The 19214-nt window shown below is 49.6% G+C and overlaps 1 protein-coding gene across 2 annotated transcripts; it reads right to left on the bottom strand.

Annotated features, from left to right (window-relative positions):
• Positions 1-5728: 5728 nt before the first annotated feature.
• Positions 5729-17164, bottom strand: LOC144366793 (sphingosine 1-phosphate receptor 3-like). 2 transcript variants are annotated; one of them, XM_078021607.1, is made up of 3 exons: positions 16905-17164; positions 8013-8216; positions 5729-7914 (listed from the first exon to the last, which is right to left on the bottom strand). In XM_078021607.1, exons 2-3 carry the CDS (start codon positions 8024-8026, stop codon positions 6930-6932), a joined length of 999 nt encoding a protein of 332 aa, XP_077877733.1. In that variant the 5' UTR covers positions 8027-8216; positions 16905-17164; the 3' UTR covers positions 5729-6929. The 2 variants fall into 2 exon arrangements, with proteins under 2 accessions (XP_077877733.1, XP_077877732.1); XM_078021606.1 differs by having other exon boundaries at positions 5729-8216.
• Between the last annotated feature and the right edge of the window lie 2050 nt (positions 17165-19214).

Raw genomic sequence — 19214 nt, 5'->3', positions numbered from 1 at the left:
ATCACATCTCTTCTGCCACATTCCTTCCAAGGAATGTGATGGGGCATTCCCAGGAGCCTCACTCCCACGTGGGCAGCGGAGGCTGGCTCCAGGTAATGCAGCCAGCTGCCAGCAGAGCTGTGCTGCTCATCCGGTGTTTCCGGAGCCCTGCCGTGTGCCAGCCTGTGCCTGGAGCTGAGGATTTGGAGGCACACCTCATGGAGCCTCCTCCCTCCCCAGCCTGGGCTCTGCTTCCCCGGTGAATCTCAGACTGCATTTCTGCCCAGGTGGGGCAGGGTGGCAGATCAGCACTCCTGGTGCATTATGGAGCTTTGACTCCCTGGGCACAGTAGCCACAGTCTGTGCCGGGCCACTCTGGGCCTGTGGGAGTATGCCAGAGCCCTCTCCCCTTCTCACGAGCACCTCCCGCCACCCCACCCAGAACTCTGCTTCTCCTGGGAGTGCCAGATGGGGTCTAGCAGTCTTCAAATGCCTTTCTCTGCTCTGGCACAGTGACCCTGGAGACCCATGCCCACCCTCTCCAACCTCTGCCCGCCTGGATGAATAACCCAGATGACACCTCTGTCCCACTGAAGCTCTGAGGCTCCTGTGGGGTAGTCATGGTGGTCCAAGTCAGCTTGGATTCAGGCTGTCCCTGAAGAGGCTCCCTGTGGCATCGGGTGAGCCGGCTGACAGATGACAGGGTCTCATGACTCAATCTGAAATCCCAAGCTTAAGTCACCGTGGGTGGGGCTTCTGACATTTGCAGGACCACAAGTCGGGTTCCTGCTCAACCTGCATGAGTGACTGTCCTGTTTAAGGCCATCTTGGATGTGGGGATAAACGGACCAAGGTCCCATCGGGCCAGGTGTGATGGTGTCCTTGAGGCTTGCCTGGTGGCAGAGGGAGTCACAGATAATTTTTAATGAAGACAAAAACTGATAGGCCATGAGTGGATGTAAAGGCCCAGCTTGGAGGAAGGGACAGGCCCTTTGAGGAGTGGACCCAAGAACGGCCCGTCAGCTTAGGGTCCTTGTTGACACATGTCTGGTCTCCCCACCTCTCGAGGGTTCTGAAGATGCCCAGTGCTGCCATGAAGCTTTTCTTCCTCAGATGACCCCATTATCTACGTGAGGTTCAGGGCAGTCCCAGTTCTCATTTCCACTGCAGCGGCTGCCACATGAACTCCAGCTGGGCAGAGTAGACATCTCAGGGGTAGTGCCAGCAGCAGGTGGGCACCCCGTCTGTCCTCAGCCCCAGCCTACCCGGCCTGACACGGCCTGGGCAGATCAGTAGCTGGAGTTCTCTGAGCCATGGCTAGCTCCACACCACCTAGTGGCTGCACAGAGGCCCAGTGTGAGAGTGTCGGGAGTGATGAATGTGTGACGTGTCAGCAGATACTTGCTGAGATTCTTCATTCACAAAAGCGCACACCAGTTCTCTCTCCATGGCCCAAGGTTGCATGCCATCTGTAAATCCCTTTCTGTGGATGGTGACAGCCAGATTGGAAGTGGGTAGGAGGATCTGGAAAGACTGCAAAAATAGATCACTGCACCCAGACAAGGCTCTGCGGTGGGTTTCAGAATAGCACTCTGGTTCTCGTGGAACTTCTGAAGTGTTTTCTAAGAAAGGCAAAGGAGGAGAATCCCATTCCCAGAACACAGTGAAAACCTAAGCCTGGTGGCTTCTTCCAGGATAATGAGGGAGCTTTACAGGATGGTCCAGTTGAAGGGGACCCATGTTTTGCAGATGAGGAAACTGGAGCTAGGGGTCCTTCTGGAAAATAGCGGTAGTCAGTGGATGAATCTAGGAAAGAACGCAGGACATACCAAGGTCCTCTAGGGCTTGCACATGAGGCTCAGCCCCATGAAAATGGCAAGAAGTGCTTCTGTCCTCCGGCCTTCCCTCTATGTGCCACGTCAGAAGGCACAAAGTCATTCAGATGGAAGGGGTGGTTCTCCTGTTTCCTCTGACTTAGTTGGGGTTCTTTGGGAAGCAGAACCTGAAGAGGCTAAAAGCGTATCTAATTTATTTGGGTAATGATCTCAGCAGTCATGGGGAAAGGAGACAGTAAGGTGGCACTGTCAAGTTCCCATGATTGTGGACACTGGAACATCACCCCTGGGAGGCCTGGGAGATACCTCAGAAGCAGCCCAGTGGAGGGGACAGAGGTGGAAAGTGGGCCTTTATTCACCAAGCCCATCATTGGTGGAAGGCTGTTTTACGGGCCAGTTTCTCATCATCCCTGAGTACACCTGAGCACACTTCGCCATCTAGGAAGTCCTTGGACAGAGACAGATGTTCTTAGTAAACAAACTTGGCATGAAAGGCAGGCATTGGAACCACCTGAACTTGCTGGTTCACCCACAAATTACCACATTCTGCAGCCTGAGTCCGTCCCTGACTCAGTGGATCGGGACTGAGGCCTGAGCCTTTGCATTTCCAACACACAAGGTGATATTGATGCAGCTGATTGTCTTTGAGAGTTTTTGCCATTTATTAGTGGCTTCCCCCCATCCTCTGTTTTATGATGAAGTCTTCATACCCTCCTTTGTGTCGTAGTTCCCAGGGTCCATGCTGTGAATTCAAAAGCAGAGGATTAATAAGCACTTATAAACTCCTCGCCACCATTGCTGGTAGATAAAAATGCCATCTGCTAGCCACGATTTATTTATAATGGGGTTTACACATATTTATAAAGTTTGCAAGCAACAAATGCACAGTTTTAAAACTGGCATTTTTTATAGCAGTCAGAAAAATTGCAACTTTATACCAGGACCTGTGAATGTGAATTGCACATGTATATTCACGTGTATAGATAGATACTTGTGTTGATTTAAACAGATATGCCTTTATGTGTGCCTGTGTGTGTGCATGTGTACCTGCAGGCAGGTGGGTTCTCTGCTGAGCACCATCAGATTTCTCCCTGGGATTTGTAACTAATAGACAACTTTGGTGGCAACCTAGCACACAAGGAGCAGGAACAAAACACAGGACAGTGGGGTGGGAGGATGCCACTGTGGACCATGACAGAGGGACAAGAGGGAAGAGAAGACAGTGAGGGAAACCTGAGGAGGGAGATGGCAGAAGTAGGAGAAAGGAAAGAGGAGAGGGAAGGCAAAGCAAGGGCAGACTCACAGGGCTCCCTGCAGTGCCACCAGAGGCTGTCCCCCTGGCTGCAGCTGCATTTGATGGGCACAACCCCTTTTGTAAGCAGTCTTCTCACCCTCATTTGTGCATGAATTCCTAGGTGGCAGGCCCTGCACTGGGCTTGTGGAATAGAGAAGGAAATATACAGGGTTTCTGCCTGAGTTTCTAATCCAGTGGGAAATCAGCATGGGTACCCACATGCACACACGTGCACACATGTACACACACACACAGGAGGGTGTTGGAGTGTGACCAGCCTTGCAATACTGGTGCATCCAAGTTCAACAGGACCTGGTCAGTCTGGGGCTGCTGGGAAGGCTTGGCCCATTGGGCATTGACACGGAATGTCAGAAGACACTTGCAACAGTGTTGGGAGGCAGGAGATAAGAGAGGCTCAGGACTCCCCTGGTGCAGGTGAGACACTGGCATCAGAAGGATGGGAGGGGAGGGGAGAGGCTCCTAGTCTCCCTTCTTTCTTCCTCAGTGATCTCAGATGCCCTGAATAAATGAATCCTGGACGTAAAATGCATAAGTGTTTCCCCAGGGCCTGGAGAAAGATTTTCACAGAAAAAAACCACAGGAAATGAAACAATCCTGTGTTCAAGTATCTATTTGGTTGTCTCACCTTGGACTGTTGTAGATAGAAAAATACACACTGGGGAGCAAGACCAGTCGCTCTGAGCTTTCAAGGTTATGAATTCACACACAAGTAGACATTTTTTTACTGCAACCAAAATCTCTTAACCACTGAAATCAAGCAGCAATTAACCAAGCAGAAATGAATGGACAAATCCATCTCTGAACAATGAGTTACATTTTTTTTTTGGTAACAACTATGTGTGAGTTGCAAGTGGAATGTTCTGTTCATTTGACTTTTGACTGTAACTTGTTTCAGAATATTGTGAAATTCAGTATGTGAATGTCTCTTTGTATTCAGAATTAAAACATTTGGTGTTTAAATCCCAGGGTTAGGAGATGATGTCGTGAAAATTTTAATGTGTAATTATAAGATACTTATTACTTTTTAAAAAGCATTTGACTGGCAAATTATACATATTGATAAGTGAGTGATTATTTGAAAAATTTGTTTCCATTAACTTTTGTGAAGCAAAAAGATATTACTGTCTGGTTGTGTGGCCAATTTGCCCTTCCGGCTCTGAGTTTGGAAAGGAATTGGCTTCTCCAACATCCCTGAGTAGCAGAAATACAAAACTAAAAGTTTTCTAATCTTTCTTCTCTGAAAAAACCATAAAGCCTAAGTTAATTGGCTGTTTTGGAGATCTGACAATTAACAGGCAACGATAATTGTCTTAGGTTCCCTCCTCACCTTCAAGGAATCCAATTAACTTCTTCAGGAAACGTTGCGGTTTCCAGTTAGACTCCATCACCACGCACGCGTCTGTCGCTTGCCTGTGCTTCTGGGCTCACCAGGCGTAGGATATGGCCCAGCAGCCTGGGTATCATCACTACGACCCCAGAGTGCAAGGTGACACATTGTTATCATTGGTTATCAGAAAACGTGCCTTTCTTATTGGGATAGTGATATGTGCATTTCTGATTACGCAGCAACCCCTTTGAATATTTGACTTAGATACTAAAAACATTTGGACATCGAGGTTTTGCACTTGTAGATACAATTTAAAAGCATGGAACTGCCAATGTAATTAGACGTTTTCTATACAATGCACCTTGTTACATTTCTGTGAAAGGCTTGTAACCAGTGCAGAGTAACTATGGCTGAAGGGTTGAGAGAAACAACCATTTCTTAAAATAGTTCATTGTTTCAATGAGCATAATTACTTTCTTAGTGTATTTTTAAATTCAAATGGCTTAAAAGTTTTTGCATCATCTCCAAGAAGCCTGTATAGTGCCTCTTGGAGGGAGTGACGGATGTGGCCCCCGAAGAGGGTCGATGAATGAAAGCTGAACCGCGCAGATACTAGAGAAGTCACAGTTATGGACCAAAGTGTGACCGTAAGACACAGCACATTGAGAGAGAGACCCAAGGCCCCCAAAGCAACTCCACAAATTTCATTTCCTATGTGAAAATGCATTTTGTCTCCCTTATACATCTCTATTGTTCTTGTTCTTAATCCAGAACCTTCAATAAAGCTTTCCTAGAAATGCCCTGGCTTTTCTCATGCTATTTGATAACCAAATAAGCTATTTTTCAGTGATGTAGAGTCGGCAACAGTAGAGGCCTCGTGGAGCATTTCCTTACCAATATCTCAACAGGAACATAAAAACGAGGAAGGTCTTTGGTCAATATGTACAGGTTACCCAGGACCCAGGGAAAGCTTCCTTGATAAGAGCAACTTGCCAGGAAGGAATTTCTCTAACAAAGAGTCATTCATGAGTTGAGATTGCTCTTTTAGGTATCAATAAGGCAAAATTCTCACTAACCCTAAAAAAGAAAAAAAAATAGTAGGGGGCGCTGACGTGAAGTTACTCCAAGCGAGAGGCCTTCTGAAGGTGGCTTTTGATTTTTGTTTTTACAAAGAGCACAGAGAGTATGTATCTATGCCAGCCCTACACACAGACTCATTTTCCTTCTGTGTATACTCTATGTACGATCCTTGGGAAAGAACACGAACAAGGATGCTTCTTAGTAATTCTTTTAAAAGGTAAACACAGTAATATAGGTTCAACTGGTGTTGAAAAATAAAATTACAGTATCATGTGGGTATTATAATGCATCTCTCTGAAGCCTGAATGAGTTGTCAGATTACATTTTCCAACCTGACAACTAAGCTGCTCTAACAGTCGGGATCTGTGTCTGCTTTCGGGAAGCTGTGATTTTGCTGACGGTCCCAGCTACTCGTAGGTGACAGCCCTGGGAGATGACTGACTCTGTGCTTTTCCAGTGCAGAATCAAAACTTGACCTAGAACCAGAGTTCTGTCTTCTAACCCTCTCCTTCCAATGGAAACTCCCCCGTTACAGGAAGCAGACCACAACCCCCGGTGACTTGGTGAGGCCAACCAGGATGGAGGGCAAACCCGGCCCCTCCCTCGTGAGCTGTTTCTTTGGTTAGCTGGGGAGCACGGGCTCTTGGGAGATCCTGGCTGTGATTTGCACAAGTCCACCTCCCCCCAAATTAAGTGCTCTCTCACTTTTGGATGTGTTTAAAGTTCTCCGGGAACACATGACAGAGGGACACAGGGCTAGTTAGACCCACACATCTGGGGCTGGCCTTGGACGAGCATTATTTGGGGAATTTAGGCCTTAACGTTTTTCTTACCGTGAGACTTCACAGCAATGTAAAGAGGCCCACCTAATTCATACCCAGGTCCTTGTACCTGGTGCTGCAGTCGGAACACATTTGCAGGACTGGTTTCCTAACTGGGCAGGGTACTGAGACTTTAGGTCAGCACCACGCGGTCAACGCCTGGAACGTGAATTTCATGCAACACAGAAAGGGACAGATACACAAGCACCCATTCAGTGTAGTGTGGAGTTACGAAAACGTCATCCAGAGGCACGCTGAGAAACACCCTGTGCATCAAGTAGCCCCCCCCGACCTGCCCTCTTTGTGAACAATGGATCGAGGCATCCAGAGTTCAGTAGAAGGCCGTGGATGACGTCAGCAGCTTCATAGTTTGGTGCCCAAAACAGACAAAGCACGCTGTCTATGGAAATGGTTTGGTGATTCCTTGCATCCCCTCCTCAGGAGACGGCCCCCGGGGCAAGTTATCAGGCAACATCAAGTAATCTCCTGAGTCACAGCTCTTTAAGGGTCCCCATGGAAGCGACACATGCAATAAATAAGAGCTTGACTGCAGAGCTGGGCGCGTGGAGATGTCACTTGCAGAGGATCCCATTCTGGAGTGTTCTGTTTCCGTCAATGATGCAGGATGTGGCGGCTGGGTGGGGCAGGCCATCCTTGATCTTTGGGGAGTGGCTGCTGTTGTTGCTGGTGCTGGATTTGCTTCTGCTTGGGTCCAGAGCCGGCTGCATGGGCGAGGCGCGGGCCCCCTTGCCCCTGACCAGGCAGTTGCAGACCAGACAGAAAAAGGCGTGCCGCATCTCCTTGCTGGCCAGCGTGTAGATGACGGGGTTCATGGCGGAGTTGAGGACCGCCAGCATGATGAACCACTGGTCCTTGAAGAGGATGGAGCACTCCTTGGCCCTGCAGGCCACATCTACGAGGAAGAGGATGAAGAGGGGCGACCAGCAGGCGATGAACACACTCACCACGATCACCACCGTTCGCAGCAGGGCCATGGACCGCTCCGAGTTGTTGTGATTGGCCACCATGCGGCTACTGGGCTTGACCAGGAAGTAGATGCGTGCGTACAGGATGACGATGGTCACCAGGATGGCGATGAAGATGCTGATGCAGAAGGCAATGTACTTCTTGGAGTAGAGGGGAAGGATGGTGGAGCAGTCCGGGAGGTTCTGCAGGCAGTTCCAGCCCAGGATGGGCAAGGCACCCAGAGAGAAGGCAATGAGCCAGCACATCCCGATCAGAAGGAAGACCCGGTGCTTCTTGTTGGCATCGTAGGGCCTCATCTTGATCATGGTCAAGTGCCGCTCTATGGCAATGGTCAGCAAGCTGCAGGTGGACGCCCCGAGGGCCACAAACATACTGCCCTCCCTGATGAACCAGACCGTCAGGGACAGGCTGAACGTCTTCTTGCCGGACATCAGAATGTTGACCTGGTAGACTATACCGGCCAGCAGGTCGCACAGAGCCAGGTTGCCGATGAAAAAGTACATGCGGTGGTGAAATTTATTGTTTTTCCAGATGGCAATCAAAACCATCAGGTTCTCCAAGATGATGAAGCTGCAGACGACCAAGAAGAAGATGGTGGTGAGCGTGCTGCCACCCTGGGAGGGGTCCTTCAGCCTGCCCTCCAGCTTCCCCACGTAGTTGTAATGTACCTGCAGAGTCTCATTCCCAGAGGTCGGCTGGGGACCCGGAGGGAGCACGGTGGCCATTGCTGGGCATCGACAGGCGGTTACCTCCACAATCCACCAGCGGGCGCTCGGGGAGCGTCCATTTCAGAGCCCAGTAGGAAGGCGGCTGGCCGCCGCTTCAGGAAGGGGTGCAGGCGGGAGTCCAGGAAGAAGGTCGCACACCGCCTCCTGCAACAGGATGAAAGGAGAGAGCCCGGGATGAAGCGCTGGATCACCACCTAAGGAACCTCCGCGAGGAAAATGCTGAGGCATTTGGACAGCTGGCCTGGTCAGGGCTGCAGAGGGTTTGGAAACACAGGCCAAGTTTCTAAGTGGTGGAGGGAAAGCGCTTCGGAGTCTGCAGTTACCAAGGTGTGAAATGCAGTCATGTGGCCCGACCGACCCAAATAAAGGTTCCACTGGAAAACTTTCAAGCACCAGGAGATGCTACCCTGTCGGTCTTTCTCTACCACGTGGGAGCTGGGAAACCATCTCCCCCAGTTACCTGGAGGGATTCAAGATTCTCCCAGAACAAAACAAAACAACAAAACCCTAAAACACAACAACAACAACAACAACCACAACCAACCAAATCCACACACACACACAAAAGGGACCACAGGATGGAATCCAGAATAACGCCTGCCCCGTTTTCAAGACCTCTCAGATGAGATTTGGAGTGACATTGTGGGAGCACTGCTGTTTCCCTGGAAAGTTTGCCCTTGGGTCTGGAGGGGATTGGGTGTGCCTGGCAGAGGGTCCTGAGGCCTGACCACCATGCAGTCACCACAGGAAGAACAGCTGAAGGCAGGGTGTGGACCAGGCAGCCGCTGTGCACCCGAGTTCAAAGCTTGGCGAGGAAGGAGCTCAAACCTGCCAACCTGGGCTGCCGCTGAGGTTAAGGGAAGAAGGACAAGCAAGAGGAGCCCTGCAGGCTTAGAGGTGTTCAACACGCAGAGGCCTGGGCTGGGGGTGTAGCTCAGAGCGAGGGGGTACACGGAGCATGCTTGAGGCCCTCTGTTCCATCCCCAGCACCTCAAGGGGGAAAAATAAATAAGAGGCCTGAATGTGAAGCAGAACTAAATCAATGCTTGTGAGCCAGAAGAAACCGCGTATCTGAGAGCACTGTGGGGTCACCCAGGCAACAAATCCAGGCACAGGCCTTGAAGGGTTCTGAATTTTAATACTTCCTCCACTGAATCCTGACCAGTGGTCATCTTGATGGGCATCCTGTGTAGTGACCATGATGCAGACCCAACTATTAAAGCAGAAATGGCTTTCAGTAGAATTATTTTTTAAGTTGTAATTGACTCATAATAACTGCACATCTGTATGGGGTACAGTGTGATGATTTGATCCCCCACGTTGACAACATGCCATGATCTAATCAGGGTAGTTGGCGTTTCCTTCTCCTTAAAAATTTGTCATTTTTCTGTGTTGGGGAGTTTTGAATTCCTCTCTTTTAGTTCTTTATAAAATATGTATTGAATAGCTATAAGCTGTAGACACTTACTGTGCTGTAGAACACTGGAACTTATTTCTGTATCCAACTATAACTTTGTGCACATGATCCAACCTCCTGTGGCCCGCTCCCTTTCCCTGCCTGTAGTAATCACTGTTCTACTCTCAGCTTCTATGAAATCAGCATTTTAGCTTTTGCGTACGTGTGAGATCACGTGACATCTTTCTAGACTCACTGATTTTTAATTCGAATTATTTGAATATTTAAATATCTAATGAAGACCAAATGAGGTTGATTGAAAATAGCCCGTTATGCGTATCCAGTGAAGATGCTTTACTCTCCTGGTGTTGAAGCTGCAGACTTACATCTGGTTCAGAGAAGCTTGGATCTCTCGGCAACAATATGGGGCATTGCATTTTTGGGTACAGTGTACTGTGAAGGTCTCACTCACCATAAGTTCCTTCCTGTGTGTGAATCCAGGCCCTGTGAGGGCCTCAGGCCCTTGAAGGGTCAGGAGCTTGCACTGAGGCTGCCTTGTGGGGCTGAGAAGCCAAGGTAGCTCTAAAATGTTTCCACACCCTAGTGACCCTCCAGGCACACAATCTGTCCAAGCCCTCGCCTCCCTCCCTACATTACTGCGGAAGTCAGATTTTCCCAGATGGGCACAGAGGGTTTGTGAACTCTTCACAGAGGTTTCCTCCAGCGTGTTGAAGCCTCAAGGGGTTGGTGGTTCTGGAAACCCCAGGCTGTCTGAGCTGACGTGGGTGCTCTGCCTGGAACTGCTGGGCCCCTCCCCCATGAGCTCTGTCTGGGATCGCAGAGGGCTTGGGTTAAGGTCAGCTTCAATGCCACAAGCTGGCAGAAGCCTATACCTGTTGGCCAAAGCCCTCTGCTGACTTCAGAAAGGAAAGCGCCCAGCTCTGGAGTTGGACTGACGATGAAGGACAGGAGGGGTGGCCTACCCAGGTCTCTCCATGTCACTCATTAACCCACCCCCAGGGCTGTCTCATCCAGCCCTGCTCTCCAGCCAGCCAGGACCTTGGGGGTTCTCCTGGAGGCAGACAGAGCCCCTCTGTGGGCAGTTTTCCCAGAGCCCCAAACACTGATGTTTATGCAAATCTTGTCTGTCCTTCAAGCCCCAAGTCACATTCTACCGGCTCTGTAGCATTTTCTGACCCTGGTGAACTTGACCCTAGGCTGCATAACACTTTTGTAAAATTGCTATCAATCTTTGGAAGAGCAGAGATGATAAAAAGCAGCTGAATCTTTCTGAGCAGTTCAAACCCATGAACACACGACCGCTTTGCCTGGACGACCTTATATCCGGTCTTTCCCAGCATCTTGTACATGATCAGGTGCTCAGCAGAGGCTTGTGCCCTTTATGTCTGCTTGTCTAGTTGTTTCTTCACCTGAGAGAGGGACTGGAGGATACACTCCCCACTCTGCATGGTGAGGGGAACGGGCCCTGGCACTGTGTCCTGTGGATGCTGGGCCCAAGCCATCCCCACGCTGCTGCTGAATGGATCCTGGGGACCTTGCCATGTCCCACCCACCTCCCCTCCAGGCTACCAGTTGTGCTGTCCAAGACACCTCCACGTCCAGGTTTACCTCAAAATGTCCCTGGGCAATCCGCACCACCACCAGGGTTTTCTGCCTCAGAAAATGACACCCTGAGACAAACCCTGGTTCTCAAGGCAGGTAATGCAGGTAGGTCTTGGTAATTCAGACTGTTTTGGAGCTGACTCCTCTTGTCTCCTGTGTTGCGGTTTCCTCCACAATAACCCCACACCTCATTTTATACACCTCAATGCTCCCTTGAAAGTGTTGCACACTTTAGATTTTGCCTTGAAGTGTGTGTGGGGGGGAGAGGGAAACGAGTTCCTTCAAAATGGCCAAATCTGGAGATAGAACAATACACAACACTATGCAAGCTCACATTTTTCCCTCTCCCTTCCCCTGGGTAAGACTGCACAGAACAACAGAAAAACAAGAAAACAATAAAGAAGAGCAACCAGCCATAAAATGACCACAGTAAAACTAGCAGAAGATGTGACAGAGACCCAAGGTCTTCTTAGACCATGACTCCTGAGGGTGAACACGCTTTCCCATCAATGCTAGATTTATCATTTCCCTTAATTAAACATTCATCACTCACAGAGTATATTTTTGCAGGATGTCTTTTGTGAAATATGATTCTCTGCATTTGCATAACTGGAAGATATCAGTCTCTCTATGGAATCTAAAAAGCTTGTTTTCTCTGGATTATCAGCATTTACAAAGCTAGCCCCATCCTGAGAGTTAAGTGCTAGGCTAAAAGCCAAAAGGCCATATTGATTTTGGCTCTGCCTAAACATTGTTGCGAATGGTCAGAAGCATATCATGAGCAAGTTCTTCCCATTACTCTTAAAGGGTGCTAGTCACAAACCTCAAGTTTGTCAGACGACAGCTCTGTCCCCAGCAAGCTCAGCTCAGTACTCCCACTATTGGAGCGCTGGGTAGTCAATCTGTCTCCCTCCACACACAGACACAATCTAAATACCATGAGATCAGCACCCAGAACAGCCCCAGGGGAGACCCAGCCCCTCAGGCTACCTAGTGCCCCTCCTGGTCACTAGCCTTCAGGGTGACCACACTCTTGGGCTTGTCATCCTGTGGTGAGGTCACCTGTTTCTGCCCCTCACATAAATGATCCCCACAGGACATGAAGGTGTGGGACACATTTCTCTCACAGGATGCTCATGGGAATCATGCCGGGGGACGCGGCCAGTCCTGACTGCTCTCATCCATCACGTGGACATGTCACCCTCTACTCATCTCGTTTGTGATTTCTCTTTGGCCCACATGCTATTTGTCATCAGGCCTGAGAGAGGGTGTTCTCCGGGTGGACACACGCCTGTGCTTCTGTGGGCTACCCTGGCTTTCTGAGGGGCACGCTGGTGTCTGAGATGAACTTCTGCCACGACTCAGGGGTGCTGGGCTTCCTGGATGTTAGCACCGACAGCAGCTTGTCCCCACCCACACCCATCCTGCAAGATGGAACCAGGATGGGAAGCCAGGTTGGCCTTCATCTCCAGGGCAAAACTGACACAGAATGAAGTCTCACGTTCTGTTTTAATTTAGAGGCTGATTGTCCAGAGCTGGCAGTGACATGTTGCTTGCTGTTTAATTTCCACCCAAACACTTAAAAAGACATCCTAGTGCTGAGAAATGAAAGTATGGGGCAGATGAGTTCTGTGCAGAATCGGAAAGCGGTGGCACGTGGCAGAAGTACGGAGGAGCCGCAGGGTCTCCAGCCAACCACTCTCCTCGGCAGCGTCCTGCCTGAAGTTCACCAGCACAGAACACTCCGTTCTGAGTCCTGCCCCAACCAGCCCTCCCTGACCACTCTGGCAGCCCCTCACTCCTGCTCGCTCCCTGGCTCTGCCAGGGACTCAGGTATTTCATTGTCTGTGTCTGCTCTCCTCCCCGCCTGCCCCGACCATATTTCCAGTCACTGCATGTGTCAGGAGAGCCTCTGCTCACCCCTCAACTTCTCCTAGGAGTGTTTCCTAACAGCTTTCCCTTGGCCTCATGGACCTGGGATCACCGGCTTACCCCAAGGCATTTTTTTTTTTTTAACTCTTAATTTTTTTATTGTTGGTCTTTCAAAACATTACATCTTTCTTAATATATCATGTTTCACAATTTGATTCAGAATGGTTATGAACTTCCATTATTACCCCGTATACAGATTGCTGAATCACATCGTTTACATCAGTTACATTTCCATTGATTTAAACACCAACATGTTCACTCTTTTGCCCAGAAGAAATAAGACACCTTCTAGAAGCTGATTCCATGGAGGATGACCCCAAGTTAGACCCCACCAACGTTAAGCATGGCTACCTTCCCCCACTCCCAAAGGAGCATCTCCTGGGGGGAGGTGAGCCTGGGAGAAGGGGCCAGATGGATTCCAGATGTGCTTTTTACTCTAGCCATTCACTTTCTCCACATGTCAGTTTGAAAAATAAACAAACTATAAAAAGAAGGGAAAGGAAAAAAAGAAGAAGGCTAATATTTCTCCAAAGTCTAGCATGCCTCCACCCCACCCCCACCCCACACACATAAAAGGAAAGCACAGAAGATAGGAAGACATTTCCCTGGTCACATGCAAGATGCTATGTTTTTAAAAGGAATATTCTCCTGGGAAAGTCCACCACTTTGTCCCCCAAACTGAATGGAAGCACCCAAGATTTGCCAACGAGCAACATTTCTTGAAAAGCAAGAATTTCCCTTTTTCTTTTCATTTTAAAGAATTCAGAAAGGAAATAATGAGCTGGCCTTTTCACAGCTCCAGCGAAATTCCTCTGCTAATGAGTCTTTTCCCTTGCTCTGGTTTTCTTGGGTGACCTCACGCGGCCTCCAGATAGTTCATGGAAAAATGCAAGCTTTACACACGGTCTCACGTGCCTGCCGCTTTGATCTAGGCCCTCTAATGAAGCTCCCTGGGGGATACCAACCACCACAGTCACGCCAGGTAAAGGTCTGGGATCTTTTCCCACTTTTCTTCTTCAAAGCATGGAGTTGAATTCACTTTCCTGGTGGATATTCTTGCTTTCTGGTGGTTTCTCTTTAGACCAATCTTTAGCAAACCAGGCTGGGGTGCTATTACAAACCTGGGCAGAGTCCACCAAACCCCGGACAGGGGGACTGTGTCCAAGGAACCTTGGGTACTGGCCCCACACAGGCACCCTGTGAACAACCTCCTAGGCTTCCGGATTGGTCCAGGGGAGGCATCTGAATTTTCTCCCTTTTGCTTTCTAACCAATCTTTTCAAATGGTTTCTGCTCTTGTTCTCAAGACCACGGGATTGGATCACTACTAAGATATCCACAAAAATGAATGTAGATGTGTGGAAACAGGCTCAGTGAGGAAGCCAAAGGCAAATTCACACAAGAGGTGTCCCGCCCAAGAAGTCCACCTGTGGCCCATTCTGTGCCAAGGCTAGACACACAGTACCATTTGCTGTCTTGAGGGTGCACAATAGGAAATGAAAGTTGGGGGAGGAGCCATTTGCCCTAGGTCATAGAGTCTGGCTGGGCTGGATGTCCTTGTCATCTGGTTCCCATGCACACCATCAGGGATAGGCTCTTTGGGAGGCTGTCACCTTGCCACATGTCCTTTTACTAGGAGGTGATAAGAATTTTCCCAGTATGCTTTACAGCCGAACTGCCTAGCTACTGTGCTGGCAAAATATTGGAATGACACTCTGGGGACTTTACTGAAATATTTAGAAAATTCTGAAGCCAGGAAAATGGAGAAGTATGTTCAAGACCAAAAAGCTGGCTGAGGACCTGACTCTAGGACACTGTGCTTGACCATACCAGCAGCATGCTTGCTTACAGGACAAAACCCAACCACTGGACGTCACACTCTAGACCCCAAATGTTTTCACCTAACAGGCCTATTGCCTTATTGCGTTGAAGCAGCTTCCATTCCTCAAAAATAGAATGCAAAAACAAACAAACAAACAAACCAGAAAACAGGAGACTTTATGCTCAGGAGCTGTGATAAAAGCAACCGTTTAAATGAATTATTAACTGAAACTATTTTTCCTCAAAACATTATCTCCCAAAGTCTTCTGGAAAATCTCTTAAGGTATTTAATTGAACAGAAAATGCACCACACAGGAATAATATAAATGGTTCCAAAAGTGATAAAGAGGACTTACAAAGCCAGATGTGAAGACTAGAGGGGCATGGTAACCTACAGCACCACAGTTCCAGCTAGCTCTGTGAACAGTTGGCTGAGAGGTTATCTCCAGGCTTTGGCAGGAAAAAAAAAGTGTTGTATAATAGGGAAACCCCCAATTTTTCCAGATTGGGATGTGCCCAAATTCTCATTATTGAGAATATAAGTATACTGTAGATATTGAGGAAGATGGAAGAGATACCACCACGGAAATAATTCAGCGACATGATTTCCAGAAAGAGGGAAATCAGTCTCTGAATTTTGAGGAATCAGGTCACTAAGAGTATACGTAAAGCTTCTCCTTCAGGAAATGAGAGTTTCTAGCATCCAAATATGGTAGAAAATTAGGACTGTCCTGAACTTGGGCTGGCTTTGAAGGGTAGATAGATCTCTGGTGTCAGAAAACAGGAATGACTTTGGTAGGGCCCATGTGAACATTTGTTGGTTTGTGGATTTAAAACACTCAATGTGTAGTTCTTCTATGGCAACACAATAATTCATCTGAACATTGAGCTCTGTATCAGTTAAAATCTGGACACTTCTGCCACTCAAGCAGAGCATGTGCATACATACATCCCCCCAACCCGCCACCTGCCACTCAGATAAAAACCAGCTCTGGTCATTGAGGAGCAGAACAACAGCCTCCCCTATACTTTCTAGGAATTATAGTTTCCTTAACCCTGCCTGCAAGATTTGCATCTATGAAGAAAAGAAAAAAAGAATATTGAAAAAAAAATAAATCACACCCATGTGATTATATAAAACATCGGATAATTTTACTGTTCAGATTTTAGAAAGCAACCTGATTCTGGAAATCTCCGAGTTCTGGCCAGGGACACTAGACACAGGATGGAAGAATCCTATGTTCATGCTGCTGCCTTTTCTTTTCTGCAATGTTCAAATCAAAGTGTGTTCCCTTTAAAAATCCAACAAGGAGTCCCTCTCTTACATCTAAATATAAAAACACCACAAGGAAATATGCCATTGGGAGTGTCCAAAGCCAGAAAGAGAGAGACAGAGGCAACCAGAAAGATAGGTTGAGACAGAGACCCTTGTGAGACTGGTCTCTTCCTAGGCTGCACCTCAATTATGAAATGAACAGTGCCCATCTCCTGCTGAGAACTTGGTGATTGAGTTGAGAGGACTTGGACTTCCAGCTCCCGTCTTGACAGCTTTCATTGACTTGTCAGACATATGTTAGGAAAACTGGAATGTTGTCACCAACTAACGGTCACCTAAAATAATGATTTTTTTTCCCAGGGGAAGAAACCCAATCCTCCTCCACCCTCTTGGTCCTCAGGGTCTTCCTTTGAGGAGGGCACCGAACATTTTTAATTGCCCACGGAAAATCATAAAGGAACTTCAAGCCACTTCAGTTTCATTCAGTTGATGCCACCCCCGTCCCTCCAAACACACACCAGATCAGCTTTTTTTAAACGGGTCCCAGGGTAGTTCAAAAGGAATCGCCCTCTCTGCCCCTTCCTGGCTCGGTTACTTGGGTGGATGGCCTGGGAGGCGGGATGCTGATGTGGAGCGCTCTGGCGGTGAGTGAACTCCGCGTCCAGGTCACCGTGGCACCCAGGACCGGCTGGGACTTTGTCCCCAAAGTGGGCCCCATAGATCCCCCAGGCCACCCCACCCGGGTCCGCGTCCACGCGTCCCCAGGACCAGGACCGTCCGCTCACCTCCGTCTGGAAGGGGCACTGGCCCCCCGGCATCCTGGCGGGTGGGTGCGGCGGCGACCCAGGCGCCCCTGCCTCCGCTCAGATAACGGTTTAGGGGGTCGGGAGGTCGCTCCTGCCCCGCATTTGGCTTGAACTCGTCCTGCCAACTCGCTCAGGGCCGGGTCGCTGTCGCCTGTCCCTGGATCCGGCTGGCTCCGTCTCTGCTCCAGCGAGTCCGAGCACAAACTTTTCCAGCGGCCCGCGGGAGCTGGGCCCCGCAGAGCCCTCCCCCCGCCCCCAGCGCGCGTCCCCAGCCCCCAGCGCACGTCCCCAGCCCGCCCCTCCTGCTGCCTGGCCTCAGAGTGGCGCCAGCCCCCGCAATCCGGCCCCGCGTACAAGAGCAGGGGCTCGCCACTCCTTCTGGACGCCCTCCTGCCCCACGCCTCAGTCCTCTGGGGGTGCCGCGGACCCCCAGGTCCTGGCCCAGACCGGTCCCCACACCTGACGTCCTCCCCGCGAGTTCCACGGGCGCCCCGGGGCCCAGCGGGGACAGATGATCTCAGTGGAACTGCGCGCTGGGACCGGCCCCTGTCCCGCGAGAACTGAGAGCGAGAGTTCAGACTGCTGCTGCTGCTGCTGATTAGTCTATTCTAAATATCGTTATTGCTATTATGAGTAACGTGGTTATTACTGTCCTGATGGCCACCGTTTCCGTCTGAAATTGACTGTCCGCAGGCTTGAACTTGTAGGTGAGCCTCTGGCAGGATTTTCTTTTGGATTTCTTCCCTGCCTGCCTTCTCCCTTCCTTCTCTGCCCTCCTCCCCTCCGGTGCCTGGGGGGGGGGGTGTCTCCGCCCTCCCTCCTACCCCTCTGACGGTGAGAACCCAGCTCCTTGGGCGAAGGCGCTCCTGCTGCGGTTCCGGCTCCGCGCGCCCACCCTGGGTCCACCCTTTGTCCAGCAAATAGACCGGCAGCAGGAGGATGACAGCTGAAGCCCCCCTTTCCCCCCCCCCCCAAACTAGCTATGCTGTACCCCAAACTGCGCGCCGGGATCTTCTCCCTGTGCGTGGAGAACTGAGGTCATCCCTGTGACGTCTTTAAACAGAAGGAACCCCGGCAGGGGATGGCCAAATTGTCCATTAAACGCAAAGAACAGAGACTTCAATGGCCTGAATAGGGAAACCATCCTAGAAGCTTTGGGGAGGAGGGAGAAGGGGAGACACAAAGGCTGGCGGAACTCAAGAGCTGTTATTCAAATCAAGACTGTAAATTCCTGGGCAGACCCAGCTGAGCCCCTAAGAGACTTTAGGGTGTTGGTGTCAAGAGCTCTGGGGACATTTTTACGTTTGTCCTCTTACCTCCTGAGGCTGAGTCGGATGCATCCTTCCCTTGGAACAGGGAACATATGATTCTTAGGGGTGCATTTGCATGTTAGGGCAACTGGGTAGAAGTTGGCCAGCACCTCTCCTCCTTCTGTCGCCTGGTGAGAAATGCACGCCTTCGGGGACATGAACCCTGCCCAGGCAAGGCTGCAGGGCTCTGCTTACCCTAGGACTCACTGGTAAGGTGGGCCCCCGAGCTGGGAGACCAGCTCAGTGTTTTCACACTGTCTAATTTGCCTAGCCTACCAAATTTGCTCACCAATTTGCTTTCAGAGTACTGAAAAAAAACAATTTCTGACTCCAACTGCAAGTGGGACCAAATGTGTTTCCATTTGTTTGACTCCTACAGCATCAAGTCAAGAAAAGGAGAGGAGGGAGTGTGTTTCATGGACCTTTGCCATATCTGGTAACAATAGAACAGCCTAGCCACTAAATCTACAGCACACACACACAAAACGGTCCATCAGTTCATTAACAAGTGTATTGAGTTACTTCCCACTATGTAAAACTCACTGCTGGGGTGCTGGCTGAACTTTGACCAGCACCCATGTCTTCATTCACAGAGAAAATCATGCTGGGCATTCATGAGTTTGGCTGAGGCCTCCAAAACCAGTCTTGGGATGGACTCCAGCAGTCCTGAGGATAAAGTGGGACTCTTGATTCTCCACTGAAGATTTCCATAAGAAAGACACAGGGATTTAGCCCAGAGCATCTCACTAAGGGGTCCCTAAAACTCCTCTTTCAATTAAGTTTCTTTTCCCCAAAGATGCCCAGTTTGGAGAAGTTCTCTCCAAACACAGGACTCTCATAATCAAGTGCCTCATCTTATCCCTGGACTTTAAGACCAGACACTGGTACCTGACAATAGGGCACTCTGTGCCCCTGGAGACCCTAGAGAGGGGCTTCTCTCACTACTTCTCTGGGGAGAATATTTCTCCCTACAATTCTG

The sequence above is a fragment of the Ictidomys tridecemlineatus genome, chromosome 9 (genome assembly GCF_052094955.1).
Source record: "Ictidomys tridecemlineatus isolate mIctTri1 chromosome 9, mIctTri1.hap1, whole genome shotgun sequence".
NCBI classification, from domain to species: domain Eukaryota; kingdom Metazoa; phylum Chordata; class Mammalia; order Rodentia; family Sciuridae; genus Ictidomys; species Ictidomys tridecemlineatus.
This window is presented reverse-complemented; position numbering and strand designations above follow the sequence as displayed.

Coding starts and splice junctions, on each gene's coding strand:
- LOC144366793 (XM_078021606.1), bottom strand. CDS start 8,069: ATGGCCACCGTGCTCCCTCCGGGTCCCCAGCCGACCTCTGGGAATGAG.